The 13,329-nt window shown below is 41.7% G+C and overlaps 1 protein-coding gene across 1 annotated transcript in view; it reads left to right on the forward strand.

Moving 5' to 3' along the window:
• The window catches only part of SOX5 (SRY-box transcription factor 5), a 275,778-nt gene that overhangs the window by 31,774 nt on the left and 230,675 nt on the right, over positions 1 to 13,329 (forward strand). The window contains exon 2 of the mRNA XM_059473027.1: positions 3,981 to 4,212. Within this exon, the coding sequence (XP_059329010.1) occupies positions 3,981 to 4,212 (232 nt within the window). The remainder of the gene's footprint in view (positions 1 to 3,980; positions 4,213 to 13,329) is intronic.

The raw sequence follows: 13,329 nt of genomic DNA on the forward strand, positions 1-13,329 counted from the left end.
AACAGTACCAAATTTGAATGCATCACCAGAATTAAATCTTCATTTCCATCTGAACCACTGATAAACTCAAATATGGAGACGCATTTCATAATTCCAGTGTGTCTGTGGAATTGCCTGGGTACAGCCTGTGTCCCTGTGCACCAGAACTTTGCAGATTTAGGTCCTCTAAAAGATTTCCACCTACCTGTTTTTGTTCAGTAGAAGTGATTAATGGCATTTCAAAATGCAATTCTTCTTGAAACAATGAAGTTGCAACAGATTTAATCTACATTTGGAATCTGGTGTGCTGTATTGCTTTTGTACTTTTGTACTTTTCTGGGTTATATCTTAGGGTTTTGGGGGTGCTTTTTTTAATCCTATCCATAAATTGGTGTTTCCTGATCCATTGTAAATCGTCTTTCAGAGTGATGTAGCTGAAAACCATGCTGAGTTTAAATTTGAGGGGAAGATCTTGAAGCCCTATGAGCTGTGAACGGTTGTGTTATCACTGAGGGCAGATCCAGGATGTTTGCAGTCCTTTGTTAGGATGGGATAATTCCAGCACTTCATTAGGTCTAGATCTGGTTAAAAGAGCTCAGTTTCAGGTTGTGTTGCTGCTCAGAATTCAGCTGTTTCCCTTTCCTTGTTGTTTGTGGTGGGAACTCTGCTTGCATCTTAGATGTGGAATCTGTGAAGAGCTGCCATTAGCTCAGTAGCATAAACAAGATTTATGAAAAGAGGAGTATTAGAGGATGCATGATGTGGGGGCATGTCAGATTTGGGAAATGGACCAATCAAGCTGTAGAAATGATCAGAGACATTTGTAGATGACTTTTCCTTGTTTCATGTTTTCTACTTGGGAACTTCTCAGAGATTTATTTGATCCTTTGCTACTATAGACTTTGATAGTTATTATCCTTTAGGAAGACATTTCCAAAAGTGGATCTATTAATTTATTTATTTAAATCTTCCATTTTCTTGTGGAAGTTTCCTGGTTGTTCATAGGGAGTAAGAAATTTCTGTGAGGGTGATTTTTGTCTGACTCGGGCTGGTTGTGAACTGAGCTGCCTGAACACAAATTGCATTTGATGGCTGAGCTGTCCAGGTTTGTGTGACCATTTCTTTGGGTGTTCTTGGAAGAACAACCCAGATTAAAGCTCAATTTTGCTGCCTTAGCCATTTTAGTGATTTGTTCATCTCCTAGGCTGGTGATGGGCACGTGGCTTGTAATTTGAACTGGATATTTTAGAGACAAAAGGAAAAGTTTCTTCTGCCCTTTCTGCTTTCACGTTAGTTTGGTCTACAATCCAACGTGTAGGTTTTCGTTTTAGATCAAAAGCAAAATAATCTCTGTTACTGCAAGTGCGTGGAGGTGGACACCTCTATTATCTTCCTTGTCTGTTTATATAAATTCCCTGCAGAAAATTATTTCATCCCTGTAGGGAACAGTGACAAGCAGAGGAAGATGATCTGAAACTCTGTATTCACATCCAAAGTTAACAGAGGAGCTTTATTTCAGCGTGATATTCAAACTTTCCTTGTGAAGCAATGTGACAGAATCTGTGTTATTCTAGGTTAACAGCAGTAGGAGTTCTTGACACAGTTTGAGTATATCATGTATAATCCAAATCATAATACAAAGCAAGGCATCCTCTCTCTCTAATTTATTGTCAGAGTGAATTGCAGTGGGGACTTTTGTGCGTGGCTTACAATATTTTCAGTCATTTTATCAAATATAACTGTTCTAAAGTATAGAAAATTACTGTGGAATAATTGAGTAATGATCTTGTGTCCGTCCCTTTTTGTTTGCCAAAATTGAGACAACTGCTTGGTGCTGATTTTCAGAGAGATTTTGTAAATGCTCGGGCTTCTATTAAAGTACTATTAAAATGAGTAACCAAAAAACTTAAATTCAGCAGCAAATGTCGATCTTGGTGCAGTACAATGCAAAATATGAATAATTCACATTAACTTTAGAAGGGAGCTGTGTGGTTTCTGCAGAAGGTTTGAGATCTGTCACATCAAACATAGCTGTAAAATGCTGAATTCAGTGGGCTAGTAGCAAACTGCCAGTAAGAGTCTCTCTGGTGATCTCTGTCTTGGTGCATATGCTTTGCTGCAGACACGTAGGTGGGGAAGCCTACAAGACAGAATTCAGGTAGGATGTATGAAGTGTTAGTCTGTTGGGCTGAGGCAGACATTAATAGCAAATACTGACTGGTTCTCTGAGCGCTGGCAGTAGGTGCTGCTCACAACAGCCCATGTGCAGCTGCATGTAGGTTCTGGTAGGGATTTTTTTTGTCTGAGTTTTTGTTGGTGGTTTTTCTGGTTTTTTCCCCTTTTTTTCTTTTTTAATATAATCTAACTTGGCTCAGGAGGCAAGGCTCAAAATGAGATCATTAGGAGCAAAATAAGTCTTAACAAAGGGCTGTTTAAAGTGGCTGTTTGTTTTCAGACCCAGTTGACTGCTGCTGAGAACCTTTCTGTGCTCAGTGTGCCAAACCCTGTGGACATGCTGCACCCACAGCAGCCCCACACATGGCTCAGGAGCTCCTGGGCCCTTCCAGTGCAGCCCTTTAAGTGCAGAATAAAAACATGGGGTCATAAGAATCATAAATACGGCATTTTTGAGGTGGAGCAATGTTACTTCAGCCCCTTTTTAAACTTTTGCATACAAATAGTCTTCAGTTTCCTCATTTATAACTTTATTTATTTATTTATTATTATTATAGAATTATGTAATTATATAATATATTAATATTTATTATTTACTTTATTTATTATTTATTTAATGATTTTATTTATTTATTTATTTATTTATTTATTTCCCTGTTTTTCACGTCTTCTTTTGGCCGTGCCTGGAGGATTTCTCCTTGTTCTGCTCCTTGCAGATGCCCCTGGTTAGCACAGGGGCTGTCCATGGACATACTCTGATTTTCATGAGCAAGGTTGCTGTAATTAATCCCAGAATTTGTCTGCATTTCACTGTACCCCCTCTGTTTTGGAGACCAAGCTGGAAGCATTCTGGGTTCTCTAAGATTTTCAGTGGTGCTTGTCTTGAATGATGCTTGAATTTGCCCATGATTTAGATTTCTTTCAGTGTTTCTAAAAGTTGAAGATAAACATGTTCTATCAGACACTATCAAAAACTTCACAATGTAGGCCTGAATTTCAAGTCAATATTTCTGCATGGGTTTTGCAATGTGTGCTCTAGGTATCTTCCTTGTGTATCCTTTTCTGTGGAGGTACAGATATAAATTATATTTTCATGAGGGTTTTTTTTCTGATCCAGCTATAGAAAAGAATAATTTGATATATAGATAGATTTGATAGCAGATCTTCATTCAACTTGACCTTTGTTCAAAGCCCCTGACTTTATTTGGTCAAAAAGCCTAGATTATTAATGTCCAAATGTTTAATTGCTTAACTATGTCAGGTCTGCAGACCTGGAAAGATCCTTGCAGCATGACTGTAGCACTCAGTTGCTCACATGGGTGAAATTTTGTAAACACAGACGTTTTGGCCCGCTAGCAAGTTCTTTTATTGTGTTGTATTTTATTTTACTTTATTTTTTTTTATCAGTTGTGGTCGATAATGAGATGCAGATGATTATTCCTTAAAAGCTAGGTTGACAATGGCTTCTATCGGGAGACATTCTATCTTCATAGAGTCCCTTGCAAATGCAAAACTAGATGGGTATTTTTTAAAAGGAATTGCATTTCATTATGCAGTCTTAGGTGAATTTTCATGTTTAAGAAGCCAGAATACAAGGGAGTGCTATATTAGTGTATTATTCTCACAACAAACAAGGCACTGTTCTGTTGCTACCTGCTTGGCCATTGTTCCCAATTGTGTGTGCTTTGCAGCGGTATTTGGATGGTTTCCTGCTCTCTGCCAGCACAAAAAAGGCATTTCTGTTACAATGGCCCCTAACCACACAATGACGGCATTAAGGATTTATTTGGAGGTTTCATTATTTTCTCCTCTTTTGTTCCTTCCAGGATGTCTTCCAAGCGACCAGCCTCTCCGTATGGGGAAGCAGATGGAGAGGTAGCCATGGTGACAAGCAGACAGAAAGTGGGAGAAGAGGAGAGTGACGGGCTCCCAGCCTTTCACCTTCCCTTGCATGTGAGTTTTCCCAACAAGCCTCACTCTGAGGAATTTCAGCCAGTTTCTCTGCTGACGCAGGAGAACTGTGGCCATAGGACTCCCACTTCCCAGCACAGCACAATGGTAGGTTGGCTTTGCTCTATTGTGCTCTATCTGCTCCGAGCTCTGCAGCAGCCTGGCACCCCGAGCTGCCCTCGGTGGGGAGCGCAGGGCAAAGGGCACCCCTCATCCTGGGCAGCCGTGCCCCTGGCAGTGCAGGCTGTCTCTCCCCTTGCCTGCTGGCATTTGGGGTGCTGCAAGTGTGAGAGCTGCACTGCTGGGAGCTGCAAGTGTGTGTGTGTGTGTGTGTGTGTGTTCAGCAAACAGCAAGCGGGTTTGCAGCCCTGCAAGTGAGAGTCACGTTTGGCATGGAGTCTGAAACATCGCCCTGGTGCCAAGTTTGTGCAGCACTAAAGCTTCAAAGACTGCGTGAAGGCAAAAGAAAAAAGAAACCGAATTCTGATGACTTAAAAACTTACATCTGAAGCGTGATTCACGTCACAGATACCCACAATAAAATTTACTGTGCTTATGAATTAAATCAGCTCACTGCTTTTTGGCCTGTGAGTTCCACTCTACAGCTGACTCTGAGCACTCCATTCATGGCAGGCAGCAGTCCAGGGGAAGCCCAGAACTGGCTGTGTCTTAAAGAACACAAAACAGTGCCCTGTTCTTGTTATTGTCATTGTCGTGTTACTGAGCTGGGTTTGGGCACATGGAGCACTGATGCATTTTCAGAAATGTTCAGAGGTGCAGGGAAAGGCCCCAGCACTGATGCATTTTCAGAAAGGTTCAGAGGTGCAGGGAAAGGCCCCAGCACTGATGCATTTTCAGAAAGGTTCGGAGGTGCAGGGAAAGCTCCCCAGCACTGATGCATTTTCAGAAAGGTTCAGAGGTGCAGGGAAAGCTCCCCAGCACTGAGGCATTTTCAGAAAGGTTCGGAGGTGCAGGGAAAGGTCACTGAGGCATTTTCAGAAAGGTTCAAAGGTGCAGGGAAAGGCCCCAGCACTGATGCATTTTCAGAAAGGCTGGAAGGAGCAGGGAATGATCCCCAGCACCAGGAACTTGCACAAAGCTCTTCTGTGAGCACAGAGCCTGCACAGCTCTTGCCTGTTTACAAATTGGCTGTAACTTTTCTGTCAGTCCCCCACCTCCACTAGGGCGCTGGTAATTTCACTGGAAGGGAAGATAATAAGTGGACCTGCATATTTGAAGGCTTTTAAAAAGGCATTGCAAAATAGGTGATAGTGTATTCTCATAAAAGCCTGCAAGAGCTCCACAGTGGTATTTAAGCCCTTACAGCTCATTATGCATATGTAACAAGCCCTAAGTAAAAAGTCTTGGGGATTATTATTTCTCATAGGACCGAGTCACTGGATATTCACTGAAGCTGCTCTCCTAGACAGAATAACTCATTGATCCTGATCCATTTCCCTTCCTTTTTTGGGCTAATGCTTAAGCTCAGGCAGTGCTTTGGAATACATAATTTTAGTTTGTGTTATTGCAACTTTACATGGGGAAAGAACATCACTGGAGAAATTACTCATGGCCAGACAATGTCATTATCTTTTTTGAGCTTGTTTATTTCTCATCCTTTATCTTATGTTTTATGGAGATGAAATTCATTAACATAACAGCTCCAGCCAGTGGGATGTGAGGGTATGTAACTAATGTATGGGCTTTGGTATATTGTGGCCTTTTTTAAGAGAGTGTTTTGAAGATAAGGAATTGTTTCTGACAGCATTTAAGTCAATAGATAAAGTTGTGATGGCACCAGTAGTGTAGAATCAGACACTAATGAAATAAAAACATACTGTTTCCTAAGCATCCAGCAGGAGTATTTCAGCTACACCTCCCTGGGACATTTAACTGCTCTTTAACTGATTTTAACTAACCCCTTTGCTTATTTGGTCATTACAGTTTTTAAGAACAAGAGGTTTCGCTGATCTCCTGGTGTAGCTTCCTGCTGTGGAGGTTGTGTTTAATGTGATGTCAGAACAGTGTTTTCTGTCCTTTTACAGTACAAGGTGCTGAATCAGGGGTGTTTTAGGTAGTTCTGCTGCAGCAGTGACCCTGCAGCCTTACCTGAGGCAGTGTTTGGGGGGCTCTAAGGGTCTTGTTTTTTCTTCATACATATTTAAGAAGATTGGCAGGCTGCATGAATGTAGCATTTTGGTAATATCTCCCTTTCAGTGAGGACTGTGTTGTGAATCATCACTCAGGTAGTTCAGAAAGGATGGATGCAGCCTGTGTGTCTCCAGACGGAAGGAAGTGATCAGTGTGAATGAGTAAAATAGCCATAATCACTCCCTCTGCTGTTGTGGTATGTAGTTATCAGAAGGAAATCACTGGGAAACGTTTGGATGACTTCAGTTGGTGTGCTTAGCAGTGACAAAAATCATTCCCATAGGGCATTCACTGTCTAACCTGGCAGAGGACATTTTTGTACTGTTTCCATTGGCATTCTGCTGTTTTATCCTCTCTGGGCAGCAGACCCAGGTGTGTGCACACAGCACCACAGACTGCAGTCTGATGGAGTTTTACTGATAAAGCTCCAGGAGCTTCACACTTCCCAACTTACACTCCTGGAAATTCACCCTGTTGCACTTCACCAAGTTTTAACAGCCTAGTGAGCCAGCTCAAAATTCTGGGTAGTTTTTATAAGACGGGGGGAAAAATTCCTATAAGGACATCTTCAAACCTGATCGAAATTGGCAAAAATCTGCAGAGCCCACCAAAATGAACAGGGTATTTCTGAGGGTGTTGGAAGTGCAGCTCAGTTGGGCCAGGTCTCCTCTGGACGTTTCCACCAGCCTCAACCAAGGCAGGGATCACTGTCTCCAGCTTTCTCTTGATAGAAGAAACTGGGTACTTTTTTCAAGTAGGAAAACTCTTCTCCTGATAAGAAAAGGAACAATAACTTATCAGATTTAGAGCAGCTATTCAGTAGAAAATAAGAGGCAAATGGTTTGACCTGGAATATGTGTGAGATTTTTCCCTGCCATGAGCCTTGCAGGGAAGCACTTGAGGATTACCGGTATCAGTCAATGGCTCTTCTGAAGAAACCTATTAAGGCTACAGTATTTGGGCAGCACAGATAGTTGTTAGCTCATCTGAGTTACAAAGGTTTGTTTTACTTGTTTATATTTGCCTGCCTTTATGTTCTATTTGTCTGCTTTTGCAACTCTCAAGACCACTGATCTCGCCAATAGTGTCTGTGTGCTAAATTCTGGAAAATGAGAAATGTCAAGGCTAAAAGCACTGATTAAAGTATTCCACAGGCATGGTGTGTTTAAATCAGACCATCCTTTTTAGCTGTAGAATATCAGTGAAATGTAGGATGGAATTAAAAATAAAATAAATAAAAGAAGTACTGAAGAAAAGGTCAAAGTGGTAAGTCGTAATTCTGCCATTCCCTGGTTGTTCCAGACTGATGACTGTGACTACACTGGTAGCCCACATCTGTCCTGCACTTTCAGGACAAGTTTAGAGGGATTTAGAATTCATTTTCAATAGTGCTTTAAATTGATAGGAAATATTCTGGTGCACTGTTCAATAACTTTGTTGCCTCTCACACTAGAAGAAGTTGTGTTTCTGTGGTGAATGAAGTCACTCCTGTGTAACTTGGGAATAATATTGATAACGGCAGTAGTGCTGGTCAGAGAGCTTACCAGCACATTGCTTTGTGCTTTTCCTCCACTTGCTCAAGTAAAAGCTTGTTTAATGCTTCATTTGGATTCTGTTACCACATCTCTCCTGGCCTGAGCCTCACCTGTTGGCCTGGAGTTGTCAGCATATGAATGGTGGTGGATCAGAACAACAAGCGCTGGAGCACTCAGCCATTGTTCAGGCCTTCCGAGGAGAATGGAAATCTGAATGCATATAGCTTTTTAAAAAGTCAAATAGGACTCTAATTATACTGAGCTAAAGAATGCATATTTAAAAAAAAATAAAAAAACAACCTCACAGTGGTTTTAGAGAAATTTTAATTTCCAGTGTACCTTTGAGCATCAAGCTTAGGATAAGTTATTGTGAAGATACAATGCACAGTGTTGTGAACACCAGTGCCTTTACTGTGCCAGCTTTCATAATGAGAATTTCATTGTTTGGGGAGAGCAGTCTCCTACACTCTAGACAAAAGTGTAATTACTTTTGAACGATGTGGAATGTGCTCAGTTTAATAGCATGGAGAATAGATTCACAGAGATTCAGATAAAGCTAGCTTGGAAGCCATATGTGCAGTGTGGCAGTATGAAATTGTTAGCAGGCACCATAATTACAACACACACATGCACACAATTTCACAGTTTAAACTAGAAACTGTTGTTTTTGTAAGAGATAGGCCTAGCTGAACACGACTAGTTCAATTAAAATAAACCAGAAACAGTGGTAAGTTGGCCTTTGTCTGCTGTTCTTTCCCTCCTCTCCTAGTGGCAGATTGATATTTATAAGATGATGAAGTTGCACTGTTGCAAACACTGCATTATAAATGTCATCACAAAGGTGGCTGGTGGAAGCAGTTTGTGCAGATACAACTTTAGGCTTTTACCAGGGTTTAATCTTTATGCTTGGAGCATTTCAGGGAGTCACTGTGTGGGCTGTTGGGAAGGGGAACAAATGAGAAGGAATCCAGTCAGGACCCTTTAAAGAGCTGCACAAGTTGCTACTGCACTGTTTAGTGCAGACCCTGGAGAACTCTCTGGAGTGCTTGAGGATCAGCTGTGATGGAGCCAGAAACAGCTTTGATAACTCTTTGATAACACTCTGATAGCATCTTGCGTTCAGGTTGGGCTGATCTGTGTGTCCCAATGTCCTGGTCCCTGTTCTCCCTCCTGTCCCATCCCTGGCATCACCTGCTCCAGGTGCAGCTCCTGTCTGGGCACACAAATGCACTCACCTGCATTCTCCAGGTGAGCCAGGGGTCAGAGCCATGGGGCCATTCAGGAGCAGTGTGCTCTTGTGGAAATTTCCCTCTGTTTATTGAACCATCCCTTTACACAGTGACTTTTGCACACTTGTGGCCGTGGAAAACCGGGGGGGGTACATCATTCCCAGCAGAAACACCTGCTGAAGTCTGAGGTGACCCATTGCTGTTTTGATCAGACTTTGAAAGGTCCAAAGGGACATTAAATAACTAATGAAGTAAGAAAACTTCTTTTTTAAAATTTTTTTCCCCCATTCCCCAAGCAGGAGGGTTAAAACTACATTTAAACCAATAACTTGACAAATCAAGACCAGACTTACAACATATATTGCCTGGAATACAGGGAGCAGATCAGATGACTGTAGTTTTTAAAGGCCACGAAGAGAAGTGGAAACAGCAGTTGTTTGTTTTTGCTGAAGACCATCTTACTGTGAAGCAGTCATGTTTTTAATGGATTCATTTGAATTCAGTTAAGCAGAAAATAATCAACAGAAAAGTAAACACCTTTGTTTTATGGAAGTGCTGGGAACTGTATGTGTCCATTGTTTGCAAGTGATTATGTGCCTAGGCATCAATTCATTGACTTCATACTGGAAAATGTCTTCATTTAAACTTACTGCATAAATACATGTAAAATCTAATTCAAGTGAGTAGCTGAAAAAATCTGCAGAAAAAAGAGATAGGTAGAACTGTAAAGCCCACATTTGGTAGGAATATTCAAACCAGATGCTCTCTCTTATGAGAAAAAGAAGTATTAAATGGCCTATCAAAAAAACTATGTAAGCAAAAAGCTTGGTCATCTTTCTAAGTAACAAAGCACAGATTTGAAACAAAATTTTGAAGTTATCAATTTGAGGAGCGCTGCTGAGGGCTGGGATATGGAGAATGCCCCTCTAGGACTGCAAGTTTATAGCAGCAATCCAAAGAGACTACATTTAAATTTTCCTGCTTCTTGATACATCTTTTGCTTCCAACAGTCACTCCCTGTGTGTGACACAACACAGGTGGGGTCTGTGGGATCTTCTCCATCCTATTGGAAGTCAAACAGTAAATGTGGGATTTGTGTTGTTTCTGCAGTCCAGGTCCATCCCCTGTGGCACTCAGCCCAAATTTATTCTAAAACTCCATTTTTGGTGACAGTGAGTCTTTCTGCTGTTGTAGTGAGACACAAACTCTGCTGACACTTAAACACCCAGTTCTCCATGGTTCTGAAAACACAAGTCCAGAGAAATGAAGTTTGAAATGTTTGTGCTTTTCCTTTCAGTGTCTGTGTGTCCTTTGGCCAGGCTGCTGCACTCATGAGAAGCTTTTGGCTCAGTGTAGCTATTATCAGAGTAGAGAGCAGCATTCCAGGCTCCCGTGCTCCTATCTGACATTCCCCAAGGCAAGGCTGTGGGAATCCTGAGTTAAATGTTTTGCCCCCTACACAGCACAAACTCCTCCTTTTGGACACCACCTTGACTCATTTTTGCTTCAGTAGTTGTTAGTTCCTTTAAGAACTTCCAGAACAGTTTCCCCATGTGCTTTGTGTTTGCTCCACACACTTTTCATACCCCTGGTGCTTCTTCTGAGCAGCTGGTGTGGCTTTCTCCCTTTCCTTTCAGTGCAGGTGCAGATTTCTGTTTGCATCTTTATCAGTTCCTGTCTGCTTGCAGTTGTCCTCTGAAAACCTTTTTCTGCTTTGCCCATTTTCTTCCTCTGCTTGTAGACATATTTAACTTAGTATTTTTTATTATTTAATCCATTCTAAAGGCCTTCAGTAAATAGCTCATATGAAGATGTTGCACAGTAAGAATGAGTGTTGAGCTATTTGCCTGGACAGAATGTCAATAAAGTAGGGGATGGTTGGTTTGTGATATGCAGCACTACTTAGCCCAGATACACCAAACCTAAAAGGTTTGTGAGGTGTTGGGCATGGTTTCTTGAATTTCAGGGCTGCAGGGAACCCCTGTGGTTATCAACTGGCTCGGAGCAGTGCCAGAAGCTCCTGCCACCCTCAGTGCTCACAGTTGTGTTTTACAGTCCCTTCTCTCACTGTCAGAGGTTTGTGTCCATGGGAAGTTACCCACTGCAGCTGGGATTTGGAGCATTTCTTTGTTTTCTGTCCTTTCAATGGACAAGAGACTGGTGCTCATGGTTTTTGCACTTTTAGGTGCGATTTCTCAGGTCATGCAGAATTCAGCTGGATTAGTCTGTGCCGAGGCCAGCTTGCTTGCTCTAGTTCTTCTTCCCACTGCTATTGCTTTTTCAGATTCACCAAAAGCAGTGGTGGTTGTAGTGGGAATGAAAATGGCATTTAAAGCCTCGTGTCATCCAGTGATGCCTTTTCCCTTTCGTGGAGCTAGCTGCATCCTCTTGCCTTCAGTACATCAGTGAAACACCACCTCCTTCTCTGCTCTAATACAAGGGGTTATTAATTTTCTCTAGAAATTCGTGATGAAGAAGGGCCTTTGGCAAGTTAACTGCAGATTTCATCATGTGCTTACTTAGGAATATGTATTTACTTAGGAATGGGGATTTACCAGTGGTGGGTCAGCTCCTAAGATGTGTTCAGAGACCTCCCCACAGGAGGAGATGGATGTGCTGCAGCATCTCTGAACCAACCGGTGTTCCAAAGTGTTTAAAAGACAATGAGAGGGAGGAAACAAACTTTCTGAAGCAAAAAGGGTCCTTTATGCCTGGGGTGGCAATCATGTCTGAATGGTTTGGCTGGCCTTGTTTCCAGGTTCTCTTTAACACCCTTGAGTTCTTTGTTTCTGTTTCTGGTTTAGGTGCAGGTGTGGGATCAGATAAGGCATTTTTGCTCTTTGCAAGGGAGAAGTAGACTTGGTGAAACCCATTAATTTAGCATCACTAGATAAATCAGCAAAAGTCAGAGTGGAGTTGTGCCCAATGTAACTCGGGATAGCTTTTGCCAGGGCAGTGTAAACAAGACTGTAGTCATACACGGAAATAGTGGAAGTGGAAATATGGAAATAGTCTGCTTCAGCATCCTTTTCTTATGCTTTTAAAACTGAATCCCCCTCCCAAGGAAAAAAATAAGAGCTCTAAAGATTAACTTTCTGTGGTTTGTACAGGCAGCAAGCAAATTACACAGATTGTCTAAAGCATAGGCCAGTAAAATCTAATATCAGACTGTTATTATCTTTATTTATATTGTACCAAGAGCATGATTTATTTTTATAGAGACAGAAAAAAGAAACATTCCTGCCCCAGAATGCTTAGCTTATGACCCTGTTCCTGCAAAATAATCTGGTTGATTGGAACCTAATGTTGGTGGTAGCAAGAGGGAGGGAAGGAGAGGTCACTGGCTATAAGTCCTGGTGCACATAGCTTTCTGTGGGATTGGATTTTGATGACAGAAAATAAGAAATATTATAGCAAAAAGGTAAAATCCTTCCGACATCTCAAGTCTGAATTACTGGGGTAGATTGTGTGTGCATCTCTCCACTAAGTCATGTCAGAGGTGGAAGCTTGCACTGCTTGTTAATAGTGCTAGCCAGAAATAATGCAAAACATCCGTGCTTCAGACTCTGTGCTGATTTTCAGATTGAATTTAAAGTGTGGCTTTCATCTCTGTAAGTGAAACCTTCCTCTTTCCTTTCACTTTGGAGTGCTGCAGTTGCAATCAGCAGAGTGCTCGGCTTTGGATCCCTCTGTGTTCAGTATCTGCTGAGGGTTCCAGAAAACACCCAGACACGAGTGCAGAGCTTAGCACTGAGGATTTAGGGCTCTGCTAGGAGCAGGTTACTGTCTTATACAGTTTTCAGTTATATTTATGGAGTCCCAGTGATGAATTTCTGGTGATTATTGGACCTTGGTGCAGCATGAGGACATTTTGGCTTTTCTGATAGAGGAGAGAAGTTATTTCCTCTCACAGAATGGAACTGGCCACTAACACATCATACAGAGCCATGTAAATCTGAATGTCACTTTTGGGGTGCAGATTTGGGGGTGAAGTCTCCCTCAGACTGTCTGTTTAAAAAGTGTACAGTAAATTCACTTTAACTTTCTAGTTAATGGCAGTAAATGGGGAACATTTATGGAGTGTGATTCATTTTGTCCTCACAGATCCTGTAAGTAGGTCAGGGAACTCCCACCACAGAAGTGCCTATTCTTCTTCATAGATTGCAGCTGGAGCTTAGGGTGTTAAGCTCAGCTGTTGATCCCTATAGGTTATAAATCTGTGCTTAGATAACTTCAACCAAAAAAGCTTTGAGTGAGAGGTAATTGCCTGGCCAGAGCATTTAATAATTTGTTGTTGGTAAGTAAAGGTT

This window comes from Ammospiza nelsoni, chromosome 5, assembly GCF_027579445.1.
Source record: "Ammospiza nelsoni isolate bAmmNel1 chromosome 5, bAmmNel1.pri, whole genome shotgun sequence".
NCBI classification, from domain to species: domain Eukaryota; kingdom Metazoa; phylum Chordata; class Aves; order Passeriformes; family Passerellidae; genus Ammospiza; species Ammospiza nelsoni.